This window comes from Vanacampus margaritifer, chromosome 9 (assembly GCF_051991255.1).
Source record: "Vanacampus margaritifer isolate UIUO_Vmar chromosome 9, RoL_Vmar_1.0, whole genome shotgun sequence".
NCBI lineage: Eukaryota > Metazoa > Chordata > Actinopteri > Syngnathiformes > Syngnathidae > Vanacampus > Vanacampus margaritifer.
The window spans coordinates 16,252,703-16,277,586 of record NC_135440.1 but is presented as its reverse complement, the minus strand read 5'-3'; the positions used below and the strand labels follow the sequence as shown (position 1 = coordinate 16,277,586).

General features: G+C 39.3%; 1 protein-coding gene across 2 annotated transcripts; it reads left to right on the top strand.

Moving 5' to 3' along the window:
- The first annotated feature begins 552 nt into the window (after positions 1 to 552).
- chn2 (chimerin 2) lies at positions 553 to 23,251 on the top strand. Of its 2 annotated transcripts, none has more exons than XM_077574731.1 (13): positions 553 to 1,031; positions 7,306 to 7,344; positions 9,202 to 9,257; positions 9,515 to 9,546; positions 9,623 to 9,736; positions 10,754 to 11,024; positions 15,719 to 15,832; positions 17,345 to 17,429; positions 19,315 to 19,488; positions 19,557 to 19,634; positions 20,932 to 21,069; positions 21,138 to 21,243; positions 22,447 to 23,251. In XM_077574731.1, the coding sequence occupies exons 1-13, from the start codon at positions 983 to 985 to the stop codon at positions 22,616 to 22,618; spliced, it is 1,428 nt and encodes a 475-aa protein (XP_077430857.1). In that variant the 5' UTR covers positions 553 to 982; the 3' UTR covers positions 22,619 to 23,251. The 2 variants fall into 2 exon arrangements, with proteins under 2 accessions (XP_077430857.1, XP_077430856.1); XM_077574730.1 differs by having other exon boundaries at positions 559 to 1,031; positions 15,749 to 15,832.
- The last annotated feature ends 1,633 nt before the right edge of the window (positions 23,252 to 24,884 follow it).

Below are 24,884 nucleotides of genomic sequence, written 5' to 3'. Positions count from 1 at the left end.
TCATGAAATTGTGGACAGTAAAATAATTAGTAGAATAAGCACTTTTATATATAGCTGGCGTCGTGCCTAAAACTCTTAGGTTACAATTTGGGAAATTGTTGTTGTTGTTGTTGGTGTGTGTTTGTTTAAGAAAAAAAAATCTCTACTATTGGTCAGTCCACATGTGTTAATGTTTTATTTATTTATTTATTTTGTATTTTTCTTATTTATTTCTGTTTTTACAAATTCTTAAAACGAGCTTGCTCTTTTTGATGATGCAATGTTAACAATTGAGGAAATATGCCGTTTTGGGGGTCTTCTAAAAAAAAGTATTTTGGAGGTACTGTACGTTTCGGCGTGACGTCATCAAGTGCCTCGATGAGATGAGAAAGTAGACACACCAGATGGCGCTATTACTCAGACAGACGCATCATGACCTAAAATGAGATCACGTTTAAATTCAATGTATTTACAATGTGCTTTAATTAGAATTTTTCGCCGATTCTTAGAATTGGGCTATGAAGTAAAGGATTCCTGCGGTTTTGTTTTTCCTAATCGAGTCAAACTTGGTTGCTCGGTTTTGGTTTCACGTGCAGCAAGTCAAACTTTCACTTTAAGAAGGCGCGTCTCTGCTTCTGCGGCGGAGTGTGTTTATACCGCGAGCCTCCTGGAGGCACATGGAGGCAGGCTGCTGTCCGTCTGCATCCACAACCTGTAGACATGTGAGCCTATTCGGTGGACCTTCCCGTGGGCTGCTTCGCCCCTTGTTTAAAAAAAAAAAAAAAATCGGTTGCACCTTTGTTTCTTGCTCCATGTTCGAGACTCCTCGGCGAACGGCTGCACTGCGAGGATTGGATCGGCTCATTCATAGAAAATAAAACGACTCGAGAGCCAGCGTGGATCCGTCATCGGACGTGAGTGACATGGAAGCACCGCCGGGCAGGAGCTGTCGCTGCCGGGAGCGCACCTTGGCTGAGCGGGTGTGAAGGAGAGGAGGGACGGGATGGCAGCCTCTAGTAATTCCAGCCTCTCCGGTTCATCCGTGTCATCTGGTATTTGTTTAAATACACTATCTCACATTTCTGAATAATAATATAATAATTAGGCTAATACGTGGGTAAACTTGGCCAGTAGCATATTAAATGCAGTCCGCCGTTTTCCTTTATGAACTAAAAGCACTCACTGTCTATTTTGTTCATTTGCATATTATTATACATGTTGAATTGGGACCTCCGTACGCCATTGTCAATCACATCCATAGTTTCCTATACTTGCCTTCCCACTTGGTGGTGGGCTGCAAGGAAGAATCATGTTTGGCATGTGTAGTCCACTTTCCATGCATGCGGCGCCAAGCTTGGAAGTTCTCTGGGGTTGTGAAAACCCAAATATGTCACAATACAGTGACACAGTGCTTCTTATATAATACACTCATATTTGAATTCAGTGGAGTTTAGTTTAGCAGGAAAGTGTTATTCAAGGTAAATGTTCAGTTTTCACATCTTGAGAGCGTTGTACAGCAGTTGTGGTTGAAAATGATGCTTTGATTGTATTTATGAATGTGCTTAGGTACCTAATATTGTGGCTGGAGAATGTCGATAAAGCAGCGTATTCACGTTTGCTTAAGCTGGAAAATACACATTCTGCTATCACACTGCTGTTTGAGGTCGAGGCCCGCCGGTAATCAAAGGTGTGTGTGTCAAGAGTGAGGAAGAGAGTCCAGGAGACTGGCTCCTAGAACACCAGGCTCACAAATGCTTATTTTGCCTTAAATATTAAACATTTTACTTCACTTTTTTTTTGTTCATGTGAAGACGTATTTTAAAGGACTGGAATTCAAAATATCAATATCAACGAGCCCAGTCGTATGTCGGTTTATGCATTAGATTCGATGCACAAAGTCTCAGTTGTGCTTTTTCTCACGCCATGTAACACATTACTCTAAATTAGCCTCAGTATCGCTCCAAAAAGTGAATACTACTTTCCATAGTGTTATTAAGAAGCTGAATCATTGTTTTACTGTTATTTTTTTTTTTAACAATAGCTAAACAAACCACATTTAACTAGAGTACAAGAGCTCTCTGGTGATAGCGTTAGCAAGCGTATGTAGCCTAACGTTTCCCTGTAAATTCCCTTCCCTTAGGTGCATTTTTAGATGCTGTCTTTTACTTTTACGTTCAACATGGATACTGCCAGCCCAAAATGTCCGCCACCTCCCGCAATGCAACTCGCTTCTTAAAGCATACAGTACTGAATGCGAAAAGGCTAAAGACGTTGCATAGTGGTTTGCTAGCAAAACCAGACTGTTGTTTCAAAACAAGGTAAACTACTAACAAACAACTTTGTTCTGGGTCCGGAACGGATTATTTCATTTCCATTCATTTCAATGGGAAACATCACCTCAGTTCTCTTCTATACACTGTACTCTTTGACTTTTGCCTTGCTTGCTTTTAGAGGAAACACTTTTCTTTTCGATGGCAATGGGAGGGCTGTCATTACTACTCGGCGTAATTATCAGAGGTTACTAGCTGCGTTGCCGCCAGGGATGGAGTGGTTGTCACAAGGGTATGATTATTTTCAAGTAGAGCTTTTTGGCAGGCAGACGCAACATTTGAATAATCTCCACCACGAGGCAAAATGAAGCCTGGCTGGTGTTGTTTGCTGACCCAAATCAGGCCGTCTGTTCTGGCTGCTAAGGAAATGCTTTTTGGCTCGCGCTACCTAGCCAGCACGTCGTGAGTAAATAATAAAACGCTACACCTTGTCTAGGAAAACAATACATTGTGATGCAATTGACACACAATAGATATAGTCTTACGTGAGCTGTTTATTTAAAACTGAAAAAGCCCAAATGTCAAAAACACATTGTTGGCCTAAGTACAAACAGGAGCATGTAAACCAGCAACAATGCTCCATTTCCCATCTGGCTCTCAGGGGATCAATTATGTGATGGAGTAAAGAAAAGAAAAGTATACGGTGAGCTTCAGGATGTGAATGACAGCATAGTTGAAAGAGATGGAATGAAAGCTGAGGTTCTCTGCGCCACACCACCCAGCACATGTTTCTGCTAAATACTACTGTTCACCTCAAAAGTCTTTCCACTACTTACATTTTTCCCTCCTTTCCAAACGAGGATTTTGTGAAACTGAATTCGTAGATTACCATGATTTGGCGATATCAATCGAATCGAATCTGCATTAGGGCAACGCAGCATCACCAGGTTGTTGTTTTTTTCTTTTACTCTGGGGTCATATACACAGATGGTCTCCCTACTGCTGACACACACACGCACACACATCGGGGTAGCAACAATACCCTTGTTCTTCTCTTTCCTCATGGGTGGTTAGGTAAACCTCTTCTACAGCTTGCTAACAGTCACATGAGTTTATGAGCTTACAATGTGAATGTGAGCTTTGCGAGAACACGCCGTCCATGCAGGAAATGATAACGCCGAACCTTGCAGTATGACTGGACGCATTCCTTTGGCTGCATGGCTAATAACAAGCATTGTATGACCTTGTTGCACCATTTTTAATGGTCACATCTGAGAAAGTGAACTTTTTTATCACATGCCCAGCATTAAGGGCCTAGTGATGCATTAAGAAATTATTTGTTTACCTCCTGGACTTTAAACCAAGTGTAACAAAAACTAATTTGAATGATTTATTTATATAATTTGTTGTTATCCAAATATCGTGCATAGATAGTGCTGGCCCACTTTTATTTTATTTTATTTTATTTTACATTTCAAGTAATAGTATTGCCCTCCTTGTCTGCCACTTCCCATCATGAAGGTTAATAAAAAAAAAGTCAAATTTTTCAATTCCAATAAAACACAACCATGAAGGACACTTCCTTCCTCCAAGGCCAGTGTGAAAAAGCCAATATTTTATCAGCTCTGCAATGCAAATTATTTTTTATTATTATTATTTTTGTTTTCTTGGCCGTGACAATTGCTCCATGTTTTTATGGTTTAATGAAAATAATAATAATAATCAAAATTATTTAAAAAAAAAAATTAAATATTTCACTCTGTGTGAAATGAATCTATATCAGTGGTGTCCAAACTATGGCCCGGGGGACACTTGCTATCTGTTTTTCAGTGGCCCGCGGCAAATACTAAAAATGGCATTTGACACAGTTAAAATAATAATAATAAAAAAATAATAAATAATAATAATAATAAAATAATAATAATAAAAAAATAATAATATTTAGAGATGGTCAAAGAAGGGAGGGTGTCGGGAAAAAAATAGGTGCCACTATAAAAAATAAATTGGTTTTTAAATGGAAGCATTTTTATAGATGTGCAAAAACACAAATATATTATACAAATATTACTTCTTTTTTTTTAGTACTTAACACAATTTCTCTTGATATCATTATGTGACCCTTGCATCCTTCTGGTTTTCTGTATGTGGCCTTAAAATGACACCCCTTAATTTCTATATAATAAAAGTTTTACTTTTTTTTTTTTAATTGAGGCACAGAAATAAGTTTTCCACAATATCGTATTTCTATTTTTTGGGGGGTACTGCACCTGTATGTCACATACCATAGCTGCACTTTAAATGAGTGTCTACCATACGTACCCACAGGTCACAAAAATGCGTGCCAAGTATGGCATTTGGTCTTCATTCATCAGCTATGCTCTTTGTCACTTGAGTAAACATGATTATTATTTTAATGAGTATCTTTGACTGTTAAAGATCTCTGGGCGATGCTTCTAATTGCTTTCTCTGGGGAAAAGGCCTCCAGCTGTGTCATCCTTTTGATGTTTTGTGGATATTTGCATCATATCTGCATGTTTACTTGTATTTTACGTTTGTGTACATCTGCATGTTTGTGAATGCGTGTGTGTAGAGGAGTGTTGGTGTGATTCCATCCTGCACAATCAGAAGAAACCAGGATGGTGGGTTTGAAAAATTCCGTTAAAAGGGAGTATTTGGCAGGCAACCAGATGAAATCAAATTCTATAAACGAGCTGCAGTGGAATAAATCTTTCAGGCTGCGAGTGCTATGCCCAGCGACAGAAGCTCAGTGATAAGAATATCCTCTGCAAACACAATCTAATGCTGACTCATTTCTTTATCTTCTAGATCAGAGGTGAGGAACCTATCACGGGAATTTTTGAACTGGATAAGAAAATTAACCCTCACATATTCATGCTATATAATGTTATTTTTTCATACTCTGCTCTAAATAATAATTCCTCTTAAGTGGAGCGCCAAGATTATTTCAAACTCAATTCTTCTCTCATGATGACAAACTGCAGTGAGCTTGTGATTTTGTGCCATAGTGTTGTACTCAAGCAGTAAGTAGAGCAAATAAATAGTCATGCAAAAATATTTATCACACTAAAGACACAGAAGGAGCTGGTGAGGCAGTTTGAGGTTGATAATATTTTACAGCCTGTTCCACAGTAGCCACATCAAACAAGTGCTTACTGGTTGACACCATATTAATCCCCTCCAGCGCTCAGGTGTGTTTCATTTCACCACCTCAGGTTTGAAGGGTGTGGAGGCCAAAAGAATGCATGTCCTCTGGATTGATATGATTCATTATGCGCGTAGTAAACCCTGCGGCAGCTCAATGGGATTACTCTTAACTGCTCGGTATTGTTTTGTCGACAAGGGTGTGGTAAACCTTAATGAGTGGCATCATGGAATAGTTCAGTACATTGCTGACAATTAAGTGTGTTTTCATCACAAGTTATTGCTTTTCCCGTAGCTTCTACAATAGAGAGAGGTTATTTACGAGCTCAGTGTTTTTGGTGTACTAGTGCCACTGTTGGTATGCAAAGGAAACACATCAAAATCAATCATCATATACAAAAATAACAGAGAGCATTGCTGGATTCAGATGGCCTTGAAAAAAACACTTTGACGGAGTTTCGGGGGGAGAGAAATTTGGATGGAAAAAAAGGAAACACTTGACGGAGACCTCCTTGAATGAGAAACCTCGATTGACTGAGCATGACTGGATGCATGGAAACAACCTCGAACACATGGAAGAACAGCTTGCATGGAATAATAACTATAGGAAACCTTGACTTACTCAAAAAAGGTCACTCAGTAACTCCTGCATAGCAACTGACAACATCAGCATCATAAGAGACATAGCAACTGCCTAGAAACTACAAAATATTAGTGACTAGACAAAATAAGTGACAATGACATCATCATCATAAAGGACTAAAAACGAAACTTCATAGGAACTGACAACATCATTATCATAAGGGACATAGCATGTGCATAGCGACTAACGTCATCATCATCTTAAGGGACATAGCAACTGCATAACAACTACAAAATGATAGTGAAAAAAAAGACAAACAGATCATCATTATGATAAGGGATATAACAACTGCATAGCAACTGACAACCTCATTGTAAGGGACATAGCAACTGCATAGCAGCTACAAAATAATGGTGACTAGATTAAAAATAAGAGTGACAAATTCATCATTATCATGAGGGAAATAGCAACTGCATAGCAAATGCAAACTACAGTAATAGTAACTAGTCAAAATAAGAGTGACAAAGACATCATCATCATCATAAAGGACATAGAAACTCCATAGGAACTGACAACATCATTATCATAAGGAACATAGCACGTGCATAGCAACTACAAAATAACAGTGACATAAGAACGACACATAGATCATCATCATAAGGGGAATAACTGCATAGCAACTGACAATATCATCATAGGGGACATAGCAACTGCATAGCAACTACAAAATAATAGTGACTAGTAAAAATAAGAGCGGCAAAGACTTCACCATCATAAGGGACACAGCAGCTGCATAGCAACGGACAACAACATCATTATTATAAGGGATATTGCACTACAAAATAATAGTGACGAGACAAAACAAGGGTGACATAGCAACCCTCCCCCCCCAATATTTTTATTTCACCTTCATTAAAAAAAAAATCAAGTACAGTTATTGTTTGTTTTTTTAAGCATATTGTTAATAGTCAAACTGTGTGTAATGTTACAGTAACTTGCAATCAGCTTAAATGCTTCTCTCTCTTTTTAAACCAACACTTCGGCCTAGCATGATACTGTGTTTTAATGTATTTGAAACTCACTGTGACAAGCTTAAAAAAACGAATAACCTTTATTTATCGGATGACAGGAAATTGTACCCATATTAGTAACAATACCGGTGCCATAGATCACGCGTGAGAGGGAATGATGTTAAACAAAGCCAGCAGACGTGTATTGATTGACCTTGAGGCAGAAATGCTGATTAGAAGTTTAATTTTACACTGTCGACAAGCGGCACAGTGACCTGCTTCACATTTTGTCTTTTTACAGACCCTGAGGATTACCAACCACCAATATGGAAGTCCTACTGTGAGTATAATGATTAACAATGAATTTGCCCTCTGTGTGGAAAATGTAGTTGTCATTTGTAAATCATCCACATGCTCTTCCAACACAAATCATACTCATTTTTAATAGGAATAGTAACACGTTTACTAAAACACAGCTCTGTGAAATGCAGCCAAATCATCTCATTCTGAGAGGAGTGAATGAAAAACCTGCATTTCAAATGAGGCTTTCTTAATGCCGAGCAGCATAAACACAAGCACGGCACTCACCCACACAGCACACGCAAAGCCGTGCGTGAGTAAAATAGGTTACCCTCGCTGGAGAAAATACGATTTTCTCTGTGTGAAGAGGCTGGGAACGTCCTCATGACGCCCACTTCAGCATCCAGTGCTTTTGCCTTGTGGGAGGAAATGGATCCACTCTTCCATATTTGATGTGACTCCAATCATTTCGACTGGGGAGCAAATGGAAACGGTGACACATTGTAGCAATTTCCTTTTGCATTTGCTTTTCATATATTAAATGTCGGCATGTTTTTCTAATAATTGTGTTTTGTGCCACTGTGGTCTCATCAGTCTTACTGTGTCAAAGGGATGGATGATGTCCACATTTTAAGTCGGTTTGACAAAAACATGAAAATATACAAAGTGAGGATGCTTGTTGCCTTCCAATGGAAACTGTTGTTACAAAAAGTGGCCTCAGCCTCACAGAGAATTATTTGCTGCAGATATGCTTGTGATAGTGAATGCAGTCTGTTGGTTTTGAATAAAGTATGATAAAAGATGTTGTAGATCAAGGTTGTGATCAATTAAAATCACGACATAATTTATCCATTGCTATATTGAAGTTGCTATGTACATGCTATGTCCCTTATGTTGTCAGTTCCTATGAAGTTTAGTTTTTAGTCCCTTATGATGATGATGTCATTGTCACTCTTATTTTGTCTAGTCACTGTTTGTCAAAGTAAAGGACGAATGTGCACAACTTCAAAGATTTGTGCTGGCTGGATTGATGCTTCATTGCTTTTCTTCCTTTTTTTTTAATGTCAATCAGAATGAGATTTATTGACTAATTATGTAAAAAACGTAAAAAAAAATAACAATGAGAAGCCATATGGTTTGCTAATTAGCGCCTTGAGTTTCTTATATGAAAAAAAAGAGAGTGTAGGCCCTCTAAAGGGGAGTACAGTATGGACCTGGCAACAATAAATATTTATATATGCACATAGCCACAGAATGAAAACATTGATACAACAATGTGAACAGCAATTATCCACATTTTTACCAAGACAAATCAACAATGTTGTCAAATGTCATATTGAATTCTATGGAAGAGGATTAGAGCTAGTGAATAGAAAAAAAGGTTAGCAGGATTCTGACTTTATTCTCAGAATTCTGACTCTTAAGTGATAATTCTCACTTTATTCTCAGAATTCCGACTTTAAAGTGAGAATTCTGGGAATAAAGTCAGAATTCACACTTTGAAGTCAGAATTCTGAGAATAAGGTGAGAATCCTGCCAAACATTTTCTTACTCTCTTCACTGGCCCTAATCCTCTTCCGTAGAATTCAATCTAATTTAATTTTCAAATAAATACAACTTCTCCACATAACACCCAAGTTATAGCTTAGTTACTGGCACTTAAATAAATATTTCAGTGCAGCTGAAGTTGCTTATTTGTCTGTGAAAGCTCGAAATGTTCCAATGTTCGGGCCACACTTGCTGCTGTCTAGCAGCTTCTAATTTAGTATACCTCCTCTTAAATGTACATCGACGACTTCTTTTTGGGCCCCAATCTACTATTTTTGAGTAATTACAACTTGCACTGAACTGCACACACACAGGCCTTAATTAAAATCCACATATGTCTCTCTAACAGTATACCAATTACAGCAGGAGGCCCCAAGACCGAAAAGGATCGTATGTCCCAAAGAGGTGAGTATATTATATAGACATTTTTGCTTACCCAAACACTCATTAAAACTGTCTCCTCCTACATTGCTTATTTGCAGCCCGCACTTAATTTTCAGACTTGATGGACCTTTTAATGTCCAACAGTGGCAGTAAACTGTAATGGCGGTGTATTTGTTGGTTGGTTACCCTGAAGATGGATAGCACTTGCCTATTGTGTGTCTGACAACCCATTCAAATTGGGACACTGCTAGTTTAATATCAACCTTTCTGTTTCACAGATGGACACCAGGCCCAAATACTACGGCAGAGAGTGAGTGTAAACTTAATTACGGTACTTCTAAAGTGACTTTTTTTTTTTTTAATCCATATGTTATAATTTGTCCCAGATTTCATGGCATGATCTCTCGAGAGTATGCAGATGAACTCCTCAGGGCAGCTGATGGTTCCTACTTGATCAGAGAAAGCCAAAGACAGCCCGGGACACACACATTGGCCTTAAGGTACCAGCAGTGTCACGATGCAGCCAGGACAAATGTGTTTATTTAGTCCAGGGGTCAGGTAGCCCTCCAGAACCACATAAGTAGCCCAAAGGTGTGTTCCAAAAATAGCTCACCAGTGTGATTTTATAGAAATGTTGTATGTAAGTACGGAAGCGTATTACACTCACTTAAAAAAAAAGAAAAAAGTCCTGTTTTTCTGGCTAATATTTTGGGGGGTTGTTTGTTTTTCAATATTTCTTTTGTCTGTTATATGGAATATTTTTTTCAGTTTAAAAAAAAAAAAAATTGTTAGTTTTTTTAATGTGTTTTTTTGGGGGGGCGGAGGGTATTTCTGTTTTTTGGAAAAAAAATATGTCATTAATATATTACAAAAAAATTCAAGTATTCTGAAAAACAAATAAAAGTGTTTTTTTTAAATCAGGAAAAAAAAGTGAAAATAGAAAAAAAATTGGAAAGAAATATTCAGAAAAAACAGAAAAAAATCTGAAAAACAGAAACAAATATTCCATGAAACAATAAAAATTAGGAATAATTTCAAAAACAGAAAAAAAAGAAAAAAATTACTATAATAGATTTTTTCAAGTGAATCAATATGCTTCTGGCAACAGTGATCATTTCAAAAATGTAAACAACTAAAGAATTGTATAGAAATAAAATGTTGCATATTGGTATTTATCTGTTTCCTAATTGTGAAAAATCATTAACATGATCAGTGTCTTCATATAAATAAATTAATAATCATCAATATAATAACTAGGGTTGTCACAAACTAATCTTTTTAGAATTAAGTCAGGTTTTTGCGTCGCTCCCGTTTCGAGGCAGAAATTTTTGTGTCAACCAATTTCTGTGGTCGACGTTTCTTTTCCAGCCATATTGATAATTGTATCAAACTGGTAACCCTTGACACTAATCAGTAGCCAAGAAGTAGCTCTCATCTTCAAAAATGTTGGTGACCCCTGATTTACTCACTAAACTCATTCAGCCAGCCTGCTTGTCCAACCACGTGTCTCCATCTAGATTCGGACCGCAGACGCTCAACTACAGGCTGTTCTACGATGGCAAGCACTTTGTCGCCGAGAAGCGGTTCGAGTCCGTGCACGACCTGGTCACGGACGCCCTCATCACTCTCTACATCGAGACCAAGGCGGCGGAGTACATCGCCAAAATGACTGCGAACCCCATCTATGAGCACCTTGGTTACACCTCGCTGCTAAAGGACAAGATGGTGCACAGGCTTAGCCGCGGACGCACAGAATCCCGCAGGGTCACCTTTGTGCGGGATGAACAGGTGAGTTTCAAGTATAGACATGGGGGTTCGATTTTAATACTGTGTATCTGTGATCTGTGCCTTTTAAAAGACCCAGAGTCATACTGTGATTTTGATCTGCTGAACATTTTTACAGTGGGCCAAAAGTGATTTTAGAGGACGCGTTGTCCTGGGAGTTAAGTGCACATTATCAGCTAGCTGCCTCCCGGGTGTGTTCACTGCTGCCATGCTTCATTGCCTCCTCTGAAAGGTAATGATGACCAAGGGGACGGGGGGCCTTTGCTCTCTCTGGCATGCATATCAGACACACTGAGACAAAAAGCTCATTGTTTTCACTGCGGAGTACTTCCGTAATAGTCTGTGAATGTCTTACCACAGAGAAACGAGGACGGGTTGCTTGCTTTCCTTCTCCCTTGGAAGAGCTTCAGCAATCCCTCCACTAGGGGGCGATCTTAATGTTTGTGCTCTATAATGGCCTGTTGGTGTTTTTGATTCATGCTCCGTTATTTATCCTAGCAAATTAATGAAATCTGTCATCAGCGTGTAATGAGATTTAATCCCTTAGGGGGTGTTTGTCCTTGACAGACACATGACAACTTTGTCTCAACATCAGCTGTGCTATCAGCATCAGTCATCGCTTTCCTCTCTGCAACCTGACACTTAAGACATTAATACAGCAAATGGCCATCGATCAACATGTCATCAATTGATTTACAATGCCTTGCTGTGTTCTTTGAAGGATACCAGCATGTTCTGAAAGTACTCCTGTGTCCGTTTCGAGCATGTCTGCAGCTCCTTTTGATATTTTTTTTTTTCAAAACGCACACAATGATCTGAGCTGTCAGGTCATGTTTGCAGCAAATGTTTTTATTTGCCCGATTGGATTTATCTAAAAAGCACAGCTCACCTCTGATGGCTTCAATGTGGAAAAAGCCTTTTTGACCCTCATGTTTACCGTTCTCACAGCCGCGCCCTGAGGCTTTCGTTGCACACTGGCTTCACTGTATGTGCACGTATTTACCCTTTTAATGCACCTCCACACGGCCGTGGTTCATAGCGCAGCCAAAATGCTTCCCAGAGGCCAAAAGCAGAATTTTGCCTGTAGATTTATCTCCTCCGTTAGATTCCTTTTGCATGCTGAATGTGGTTAGACATCTACCACATTCCTCCTGATCCTCACCACTCTGACTGGCGGAATATCAGTGAGGTGCCGGTCAGGCTGGTCTGGTTACTTGCCCTGGAATGATTTTCACAGTAATGGCTGTGTTGTTTGTTCAGATAATGAGCTGGTCTGTCAGTAAACAGCCCTAATTTTATCTCGTGAAAATCTCAAAGGTAAGCTCTATTTCGCCAAATTTTTGGCCACACTTTTAGTGTGTGAACGTTTTAGCTGTAGTTGCTAACACAACTACAAGAACAACAAGTGGCTGTTTCTTCCATTTTGTCCCCCTTTGACTTTTCATCACAATGTCCATTTATGATTTGTTGCTGATGTTTTGTCTGGGATGTGTAGGGGGGCGCATCCTGTTGTCTCAGCATGTCAGTGACCACTGTGTTGTTATGCCACCATTGCAAGCTCGAACTCACAGGAGTCCACTCAGCTGCGCCTTCACAAAGACTTGTAATAAAGGAGTCAAGCCACTCCGAAAGAAAGCGGAGCTTGTTGTGTGTGACCACCTTTTGTCCTTTTCTTTGGCCAGACAAGAGGCCATCTGCCCGCAGACAAAGCTCAGCTCTGGTCTGCCACCCCTCCTCCTCTCTTGAGGCTAAAATATCTCAGAGTGGTATATTTCTCATCTGTCCCTTCGGACTTGTATGCTAAATTGTATCCTCTGGTATGTGTTGGCCTTCTCAAAGAATGTCACCAACAATGGCAAATATCTTCACCTGTCGTGTCAGTCTTTGCAGGGATGCTTTAACATTCAACCACAGCATCAGGACAAAAATAGTTGAATGCAGTAGAAACTCAATTTCGAGTTTGACCAAAATCCCCTGGAAAAATATTTCTCCAACGTCAAAGAGTTCAAATGGCGTCAAATGATACGTCAGGAAATCCTGCGAGTCTTCAGTTCAATGTGCATCCAATGGATTAACTACCACAAGTGTTTTACTTTTGTTCGGCTGTTTTGTTTGAGATACGGACACAGAAAGGTCGCAATAATGGATAAATGAACGTAAAAATGATCATGACCAATTACTGAAATATATTTGCATCCTCAAATACATTAGCAAGCACATGTTCACATTAGCGTCATAACAGCTGAAAGCATAATGGCCAACAAATGCTAAGAAATTACAACAAAAGCTTGCCAACAAGCGGCTTCTTGTTAATTTCTGTCAGCTGTCTTCAGATGGTGAATGTTTTTTAGTTTTTTAGAATTATTCTTATGACTTTGTTTTGGGTTGGCCATGGGGTCATTGTGTTGTTATGGTTCGTATTGCTGTGTCCCTTGTGATGATGATGATGTCAGTTGCTATGTAGTTGCTATGACTGTGCTGATGAAGTTGTCAGTTGCTATGACGGTGATAAAGTTGTCAGTTGCTATGCAGTTGGTTTATCATTGTGATTGTGAGGTTGTCAGTTATTATGCTGTTTATATGTTTCTTGTAAGGGTGTTGTCAGTTTTTATGCAGTTGCTACGCCCCCTGTGATGATAAAGTTGCCTGTTACTATTCAGTTAATATGCACCTTTTGGTGACTATGTTCCTTTGTGATAGTGTCAGTTGATGTGCAGTTACTATGTCCCTTGTGATGATAACGTTTTCAATTGCTATGCAGTTGCTATGACTGTGCTGATGAAGTTGTCACTTGCTACCCGGTTGTAATGTCCCTTGTGATGAAGATGTCAGTTGCTATGTCCCTTGTGATGAGGAAGTTGTCGGTTGCTATGCAGTTTACATGTCATTTGTGATGCTGAATCTGTCGGTTGCTATGCAGTTGCTATGCAGTTGCTATGCAGTTGCTATGTTCCTGTAATTGGCACTTTTTTAGGTTATGTATTTGTGACTCTTAATTTGGCATATAGGCCTTTATTCTGTCATATGCACTTGTGCATTGCTCTAGCGAGAATTAAATGACACTTCTGTCAGTACATCAAGGTTCCTTGCCATGGTTTTATCTCAGCACGTCGAGGTTTCCTATCCCTTCTCTTAAGCTTTATTCAATGCAAGCTGTTTTTTATGTGTTTGAGGTTGCTTCCCTGCATCCAGGCTTGGTCTCTCAATTTGAAGTTTCTCGGTCAAGGTTTCTCTGTTTTCTTCAAGATCATCTGAATCCAGCCCTGCTCTCTGTTATTCTGTTTATTATTATTATTTTTATTATTATTTAGTATTATTTATATCTATATATATATATATATTTTTTTTTTTAATAAAATCTCTGTTTCCGAACTCCTGTGTCTTGTCTGCCTTTGGGTCCTAACGCCACACCTCACATGACAATTATTTGATTAGCTTCTATTTATACTTGTGTGACATTTACTTAAAACATTACCTTTACAGTAAACAGAGGTTTTACTGTATGATGGCAGCAGTTTAAGCCTGAAACAGATGAGAAATGTATTTTATTTCCCATGTGAATATATTTTTTGTTAGAAGAACTTCTAATAAAAAGTCAGCCAATGCTAATCACAGTCAATTGTGTTAACCTTTTAGTATGTTTTTGTAGCCCAGTTTATCTTGTTTGTTTTTGTGTGCACTGTAATAGAATGATAATAAGGGCAGTTGACAGGCTTGTAGCCCGCTTAAGTACTTGCTTACGTGCAGAAATTCAGCTTGACCATAGCAACAGCCCCCCACTGGTAAACCACCGTATGTCTGCAGAGCGCCAAATGAGCTTCCTTTGCTCTTTTACATGGATTTGAGCACTCTGGGATTATTCCCTATGTCAGGATTATGGTATCCCCATGTTGCTGGTCTGGCTTGGCAAGTTTTGCTTGTGACTGGTGGAAGTTGTCTGCTGTCATAGCTTGTGGAAGTGGGTGCCAGGGTGGGGAATTCCACCAGCTAGCTGACAAAGATGGAGGTCATGATCTCTTGGACTGATGAGGACAGATGCTCCTCATCTGTCCGGCCCAGTAATCTTGGGTCTGTTTTGGAAGGCAGGGAGTGACACATTTAGGAGGCCCGAGTGCTGCTGGCATTTCAATCCGCAGCTAAGTGGAGTGGAGTGTGTCCGGAAGGCAGTGCGCTAATGTGAGAGTGCTCTGTGATATAAAGAGGGCGTCTGCACTATTGATCCTGCTTTACAGAGCTGTTGAGCTGTGTGAAACAGCCCTGACAGCAACACCCCCTCCGCAGCCCCTCCCCATCACAGAGCCTGTTCTCTCTCTCGCTCCTTTCTGGGCGTGTGAAAGAGGGCCATTGTGCGAGGCACACTCCAGCCCTCAGGCCACCCACCGCCCGTCTTGTCCCCCTCCCCTGCTGACACTCTCTCAGGCCAGAAGTGGAGCCATCCCCTCGCTATCAGCCGTCAGTCGAACCTCCGAGCTGAGAGGGGAGCGAGTGGATTCCGCGCCGGCTCCCTTCCGCATCTTCTTCCGGAGGAGATGGAGGGTCCGTGGGAACAGTCGGGTTTGGAGGCCGAAAATAACCGAGGAGGTTTCGCAGGGGAGATGAGCAACCACAAAGCCAAAAGACAAGAGCGGAAGCGACAGGAACTGCTGGCTTTTGCTCTGGGAGTCAAACTTGGAAGCAAAGGGACACTTTTGTGGAAGCCTATCAAATTGTTGGCCTCCTGTCCACAGATCTCGTCCTCTCTGGTGCGGCAGAGCGCCTTGAAGGACACCGCGGAGAAGCTGTGCTCCTATGAGAAGATCCACAACTTCAAGGTGAGCTGATTTTTGTTTCAAAAATAAAGTTTTCATTACCAGCCGAATGGTTGTTTTGACGGGAGCACACAGCTGAGCTGACTTCCTGCACAATACGCGTAACTAATGGATATAGCCGAGCACAACCCATTAACAGCAGAGTGCATTGATCACCATTGATTTTAAGCTCTTTGTTTTAGTCTATTGACTACAAGTAAAATAATTGTCCATTTTATGTCCTGGACTATTCTAGGGCAGGGGTCGGCAACCTTTACTGTCAAAAGAGGCATTTTGGGCCAAATAAACAACAAAAAATCAGTCTGAAGTCCCAAAACTTTTTAACATTGTGATAAAGGAAACAGTGTGTTAGCGTTAATTTAATGTACTGAGGGCCCATGAGCTAATTAGAGCTGCACTATAACAGGAAAATATGCAACATCTAATACTTTGACATTCATTTTCTATTACCTTTCAGCTTCCGCTTTTGGATATATTTTTTTTTGTAATTTTTTTGTTCTTTGTTTTTCAGACATTTTGGGGAGTTTTATGGACATTTTATGATAATTCTCGGGATTTCTTCTTTTGTTTGTGGAAGTTTTTAAGGCTACTTAAAAGATATATATATATTTCTAGCCCTTTCTTAAACCAATTTTCTGACTTTCTTGGTAATTTTGTGGACATGTTATGGTATTTTGGGGGATATGAACATTTGTCTTTTTTTACTTAAAAAAAAAATTACCATTAATTTTCTGACTTTGGAGGGGGGGTGATATTCCTAATATATTTTATAGTAATTTTCTGCCTTTTGTTTGTTTTGGGATATTTTATGGTTACTTTTTGAACGTTTTCTTTTCTTTGGAATTCAGTTCTCTGATAATTTTGTGGACATTTCTGCTTTTCCTCTTACTTTTTTGACATTTTATGGTCGCTTTTTGGACTCTGATGATTTTTTTTTATATTTAATTATCTTTTTAAAAAAAAAATCTAAATAATTGTTTAATTTCAAGAATATTTAAAAAAAATAATAATAATAATAAGTATGTAAAAAAATATATTAAAATTGTTGTTGTTTTTAGAGATCCACAGGGAGTCCACAGGAGAGGGACTAAAGAGCCACATGTGGCTCCAGAGCCACAGGTTGCAGACCCCTGTTTTAGATAGAGCTAGTTTTAAGTTCAATTTTGAGAATGTATATTAAGTTTCAGAGTGTTTGACTTGGAAAATAGAACAACACCAATCCCTCAGCACCTGCTATATGCCCACTTCATTCTTCCCACACAATGTTTTGGGACGCACATATGTTACTTGAGAGATTGCATGGATCTGCCTTGCAGCAGATGCCAGACGCATAATCGGAAATCCTTTAATCTACCTCATATGTACACATGCTCTCCTTTCGACCACTAAAGGGTCCCGTCTCCCACACCGTAGATCACAAAGTAAGCTCTGTGCGGCCCATCAAAAGGGTTCTTCGGAGGTGCAATGCTCAACTGTGTGTTTATGTTCTTGTAATCACGGGGTCTCCACCTGCAGGTACACACGTTTCGAGGGCCGCACTGGTGCGAGTACTGTGCCAACTTCATGTGGGGCCTGATTGCACAAGGTGTCCGCTGCTCAGGTAACGCCACGGCGCACTCACACACTAGACAAAGAATGTCTTGTCGGTCATGGGTTTCACCAGGCATATACAAACCAATGAAAGTGGGACATAGTGGAAAACATAAATAAAAAAAAAGAGAGCCCTAATTGTTGAAGCTTTGTAGGTGGATTGTTTTCATATTCTTGCTTGATATACAACTTCCGTTGTTCAACAGTCTGAGGTCTCAGTTATTGTAATAGTTTCATGAAGTGCTACAAATTTTCATCGGGTCTGGACAGCTGGCAGGTCCGTCTCTTCTTCTTGGAAGTTCTTGGAATTGAATGATTTCTGCAGCAAACACTTCACCTATATGATCTAAGTTGTTTATGCCTTGGTGGGATGTTTTCAGCCTTCCGGATAAGCACATTTATTTGTTGTCATGAAAGCAAAATTTGTGAGCATGTGTTTATTTCACCTTAACTCATTCACTGCCATTGACGGCTATAGACGTCAAAAATTCATTTGAACTATTTCTATTAATTAAAAAAAAAAAAAAAAACTTTTGTTAACAAGAGTATAAAAACCTGGAAACATGTTTTATTGTATATTTGGAACAGATATAAAGAGTTAACTAGTAAAGTCATGCGATTAATTACGATGACAAATTTTAATCTTCGGATGCCCCTAATTTTTAATAATCTTTTCTTTTTTAAATCTTTTTTTTTTAAAGAAGAAAAGGTTATTAAAAAATTAGGGGCGTCAGGTGATAATTTTTTTTTTATTGTAATTAATCGCATGACTTTACTAGTTAACTCACAATTTAAAAAAAGAAAAGATTATTAAAAATTAGGGGCGTCAGGTGATTAAATTTTTTAATTGTAATTAATCACAACTTTACTAATTAACTCACGATTAATAACACATTTTATATCTGTTCTAAATGTGCAATAAAAACTATTTCTAGGTTTTCATACTCGTGTTAACAAAAGTGGAAAAAATGTTAAACTTATAGAAATAGTTCAAATTAATTTTTTGACATCAATGGCAGTGAATGAGTTAAGGTGAAATGAACACATGCTAATAATGATTTAATTAAAAGCTACAAAATCATGTTTATAGCTGGAAAATGTTGTCTGCAGGGAAACCACATCAATATAATAAAACTAAACTTCTTCCTTCTTCATACCAAAAACACATTCCTTTGGTTTAGGGGGGGATTTTTTGCCGTTTCAAAATTAAATCGCCTCTCTTCATTGAGCCCGCCCCTCCTTGAGTCACATTGTGAGTGAGTGACATTAACCACGCCCCCTCACTGACCTGCATGAGTTGGCACTGTAAACAAAGAGTTAGCCATGGATGCTATGCTGGTAGCATGACTTATTCCTAATGAATTATTAGGAATGTTGCCAATTCCACATCTGTTCCGAATCCTCTCAGCTGCTTGATAATTTAAAAAAAATTATTGGACTTATGTAAGCGTGAAAGGTTATAGACAGGTCAAACGTAACTAAAAATAACAGATCACAAGATTTCCTATTTGGAACAGAGACATATCAAGACCTGGTGGGTGGTCCCCCCCCCCCCAAAAAAAAAAACACAGTATTTGTTGTTGACACTTTTTCCATGCTGACAAGCCTGCGGCAGACGCTGTATCATCAGACCTCATGTGCTTTTGGAAACAGGAGGGACATCTTTGCCCTCTCTCACTCCCTTTCCAACCGTCCATTCATCCTCTCATACCGTTCAAACCTGCACTCAGGCACACTCTGCTTGTAACTGAAATGACTCTGGGCTGCCATGTTTGTTTTTATCTTCTATTGGCGCAGTGAAGCGAGACAGAGCAGGAGCGTGCGGTGCGACAGTGCACGTCACTTTCATTTTGTGTTTGTGTTATCATCATCCTTTCTTTATCTCGCCCCTGTAGATTGCGGGCTGAATGTACACAAACAGTGCTCCAAACTGGTTCCCAGCGACTGCCAACCGGACCTGCGGCGGATAAAGAAAGTGTTCAGCTGTGACCTCACCACGCTGGTCAAGGCCCACAACACCCCGAGGCCGATGGTGGTGGATCTGTGCATCCGAGAGATCGAGCTCCGAGGTAAGATGGCGGCCAGCGGGGGATGTATTGGCAGATGAGTGATATCCTGGCCAACGGTTGTGTTGCAGGTATGAAATCGGAAGGTCTGTACAGAGTGTCGGGCTTCTCGGAGCACATCGAGGACGTGAGACTCGCGTTTGATCGAGGTTTGTCGTTTTCGCACAAGGAAGTTTTAAGCTGACTGAATGTTATGTACAACATTCTCATGGGTGCTTGAAATTCTTTACATTTTGAGCAACCAGCAAACAGCTATCTAATTGAGTCGTTTGCTTTTCTCACTGAACACGTTTATTTGTGTGTAAATTGAGACGAGATCATTTTTGTCATATTTTTGTGATATTTTTGTTTGTTGGAGAAAATTGCCTCTTTGCCCTTTTTAATGGCTTGAAATCTGATCATAAAATTTTACACTGGTAATTTTTTTTATGAATTTGGTAAAGTCAACCCAAATTTTTTTTTATTGATAATAATATGCTCTATGCCGATCCAATAGCCTAAATATGGTATTCTTGTTAATATTGCTTTAGTGGGATATGAGTTAAGCAGCAAAATCCAGCAGTTTTTATCAGCATCAGAAGGCGGCCATTTTGCCACTTGCTGTTAAGTGAAAATGATATCACAGTTGTTCAGGTATCATACAACCAATCACAGCTCAGCTTCAGGTGAGCTGTGATTGGTCATTGCCTGAGCCCTGAGCAACTGTGATGTCATCTTCAATCAACAGCAAGTGGCAAAATGGCCGCCCCCTGAGATGGATAAAAACAGCTGGATTTTGATGCTTAACTCATATTATACAAATGTGTTTTTAATCAGAATGTCATGTTTAGACTTGTGAGGTCACGTATAACATTATTATTGAGAAATGTTTAAGGTTGACTTCCCCTTTAACTAATTTTCCTTAAAAAGTATAAATAAGTTATATTTGAAACATTACCAGGGTCCCAAAAACATATTTATATGTTTTTTTTATTTTTTTTTATTTTTTATTTTTTTTAATGCTAGAGCATACAGAAGTCTTTGATGCAGCCTCTGAACTGAAGAGAACGCTTCAAGCAATGGTAGTTATTACAAAAACGGTCAGCAGGTGGCAGCAGAGTATAAGAGATCAACCAAGGCCGTATTGCAAAACTGCTCTTTTCCCAAGTGTTTTAAACAGATTTGGGAATAATGATCAAACTTAGCTATATTCTTATGCTAATTGCTGCAAACAAAAAAAGATAGCAAAATACTTTTTTCCCTGATGAAAGAAGTGACTTTCTTTTGGTAGGTTCCATGTTTTTACAGCAATAGAACACAATATTCTGTGGGCCTTGCAAAATCAGTCAGAAGCCAGTAAAACAGGGAAGGGGGTTGCTTCGGTAAAAATGGCTGCGAGTGAAAGAGTTAATAGCTTGTATTCTTGCCTGCACGACATTATATGTACGTTTGCATTCTTGTCAATAGAAGGTGAAAAGGCGGACATCAGTGCCAGTGCCTACGCAGACATCAACATCATTGCTGGTGCTCTGAAGCTCTACTTGAGAGACCTCCCCATCCCTGTCATTACATTTGACTTGTACCCCAAATTCATCCAGGCTGCAAGTAAGGACGCCTCGGTTCTCCGATTGCGGCTACCTGACATGATACTCACGTCGATCAAATTTCTGCAGAAATTCCAAATGCTGAATCCAGGCTGGAGGCCGTCCATGAGGGTTTGCTGCAGCTTCCTCCGGCTCACCATGAGACTTTACGCTACCTGATGGCTCACCTCAAAAGGTGGGACACAAAAGACATTGTCAACACAACATTTCCAAACAGTAAGCAACTCATCCTTTGAAAAAACACTTCCGACATGGATACATGATGAAAAAGGAACAGCAAAATTTGCGGTACTGACACCTGGTGGCGTTTTGTAAGTATTGCGTGAACTAATGTCATCTACAGCAGTGTTTTCTAACTTTTTTTTTAAACCAAGGCACATAATTTACATTAGAAAAAGCCTACAACACATTAACAGACAAAAATTTCCCCCATTAAGTGTTTATATTAGCGTTACCATTTTAATTGTTCTGCTTGTCATTATACATCGCTGGCATAGATAGATGAATAAATAACTAATCCCATAAAATTTCAAGTGACAAGCTGAGCCGTGATTGGTTGTAACCTGAAACATGAGTGACTGTGATGTCATTTTCAGTCGACAACAAGTGACAAAATGGCCGCCCACTGAGATGGATAAAAGCAAGTGGATTTTGCTGATTTATTCATATTCCACAAATGCAAAATTAATAAGAATGCCGTGTTTAGACTAGTAGGAGTGCATACAACATATTATTGTAAAGAAAATTGCGGGGTTGACCTTCCATTTAATGTTATTGTAACATTAACAACAGTTTGAACATTACAACTGTGTGTGTGTGTGTGTGTGTGTGTGTGTGTGTTGGGGGGAGGGTGGTAGGTGTTCTGAAATAATGATTCAGCTATAATTTATTGCAAGTAAATTTAAAATTGTACCTAAATACTGTAACCGTTTGCATCATTAATTACGATATCTTCATTTATGCTAATGTCTTTGATTGTATTTAATGTTTTTATTTTACTTGTACTGTACGTTATTTAATTTAGTTTTGTTTTTTTTATTGTGTACCACAGTGCTTCTCCATTATTTTTTGTTACAAATCCCCTGCCCCATGAAGAAGAAAATATTTTGTGTGCCCCCAACTCTCTGCTCGACTATGGATAGTAAAATTTGTCTATAAAATTGTTGTAAGTAAACCTCAGAGAAGCTAATACTCCATGCGCACTGTCTGACAAATGAGTGCATGACTGCCACCTACTGTAGTGGATGTGCAATTACAATTTATTCTAGTAAAAAAAAAAAAAACATGTACCCTGGAACCACACTAGTGGACTAGTGGTGTCACGCTTAGAGAATTTTGCAGTGGATCCTTGCCAAAGCTTCTCTTTGTCACATTCCAGGGTAACAACATTCGAGAAGGACAACTTAATGAATTCGGAGAACTTGGGCATCGTCTTTGGTCCGACGCTGATGCAGCCCCCCGAGCAGAACGCCCTGACCACGCTGAACGACATGAGGCAGCAGAAGCTCGTGGTGCAGCTCATGATTGAGCACGAAGACGTCTTATTCTAGGTGCCGCACGCCACCGCCACCACGGACTCATATTTATTCTGTCGACCAGGAAATCCAAGCCACCGTGAGGAAAATCATTTATGATCACAATGCTCTTGAGGAGCTTCCTTTCACGCATGACTGTTTCTGTGTTGACATTGTCTTGTTTCTGTCTGTTACGGGGTGCCAAGACCTTCATGTTTGATTTAGCGCAGGATCCGAGATGTTTACAAGCTGCAGCGCTGTTCCCTGCTGGCTTTTATTTGAAGACTGTGCCGCTACCTTCCCGTGTACGCCGTGTGAACGTGTGAATTACAAGTGAACTTTCCCACGTGTGTAATTCCTGGATCATTTTGTAGGATTGTCATCCAACATTTATGGAAACAGGACAACCTTTAATTGAGAAAAGATCTTGAAGTGATCAATATTTAAAAGAATGGCAGATGAGACAATAGGTCAATTCATGAAGCACTTTTTTGCAACGTGTGTACAGATTTGTTTTGTAAAGATGTTTATTTTTGTCTTTTTACTCTGAATCATATTGTTTTGTCACAGTAATATATATACAGTATACAGTACAGTTGGGAATGATGCATGTTTAGTTGGTGTCTGGATACAAAAGAGTTGAGAAAAATAAAAGCTGTGTTAAATTGACACTTTTGTTCTTTTCTATCAATACATCCAAATGTTGCTTCCTATAGACAAAATTTGCTTTTTCAATGAGATTCAGATGGTGATTACAATACTAGTATTTATCAAATGGTTCACTCTAAGAACTGTTGGGTCAAAAATAGCCCAAATTGGGTCAAAAAGAGACCGACCCAACTTTTTGGGTTATTCTATTTACCCAAAACATGTCAGATAAATAACCCGCATAATAACCCTTATAGTTGGTTTGCTTTGTGGGTTATTAATTTAATTAGATTCAACTTTTTGGGTTAAATAGTCTTTTTTTTTTTTACCCAATACAAATAACCCAAAAAGTTAACCCACAAAACAGCCCAAGAATTTGGGTTTCTTTATGGGTTATTAATTCAATTTGGCCTATCGTTTGGGGTTAAATAACTTAATAACTTTTTGAGTTAATTGACCCAATTAATTTGGGTTATTTGGTAACCCACAAAACATTCAAAAAATTATGTTGGTTTTTGGGTTATTAATTAAGATTATGATTAACTGATTGTCACACCCACCTAAGTGGGGTGAAATTCATTCTACGCATTTGACTCATCCCCAGAGGAAGTGGTGAGCAGCAGCAGCAGCGGCCGCGCTCAGGAATCATTTGGAGATTGAACCCCCCAATTGCAACCCTTAATGCTGAGTGTCAAGCAGGGAGGCAAATAGGTCCCATTTTTAGAGTCTTTGATATGACCTGGCCAGGGATTGAACCCACGACCTCCCAGTCTCAGGGTGGACAGTCTCCCACTAGTTCTGAAATTTCATTTGACCCCAAATTTTGGGTTAAATAGCTCAAAAAGTTGGGTCGGTTCCTTTTTGACTAAATTCAATCAGGTTATTCAAATAACCCAAAAAGCTGGGTCAAATGAGTAACCCACAACCTAATTTAATTGGACCCAACCTTTTGGGTTAAATAACTCAAAAAATTGGGTCATTCAGTCTATTCTTGACCCAATTTGGGTTATTTTTAACCCATTTTTAGAGTGTTGTTTTAGCTCGTGTGGTTTCAAAGGCAATCCGCCGGGGCCCTATAATGTAATTTATTGGTTAATGACAACCAGAAGCAAAGGTTTGAAGTTGAGAACTGTCTTGTTAAACCAAATTCTTGTCATGTAGTTGATCCAGAGACCGCTATCTGTGATTCAATCTTATGTTTTGCCCTGCAATGTTCTCACTCTTTCAGTTTTCACCTCAAGGTGTGGCCTTCAGGGCGGAATCAAGCCTGATAGCACAAGTGTGGTTCTTCTGTGTTAACATGTTCCACCGCTATGTGGATTCTATTTGTCTCTGTCTGTGCTTGCTACCTTGTTCAAACAGGGACTGTAGTCCTGTGCAAGTATGGTAAGGTGATCTTGATTGTGAATTTTAACATTCCCCAGAATTACTGTCGTAAATTTCTCAGCATGACTTCACAATTAATAAACTCATAAAGTCTCCTCTACATTTGGGTGCCTTAGTTTCCCATTAAGGTTGTTTTACTGAGATCGTTTTGGGAGTCCATTGCCAAATGTAATTTAAGTGAGTGAATGCCTTAAAGCGTTTACTACAAATTAATAATAGTTCACACTAAAGGCAATCTGGATGTGATTAAATTGGGCTTTAAAACGTT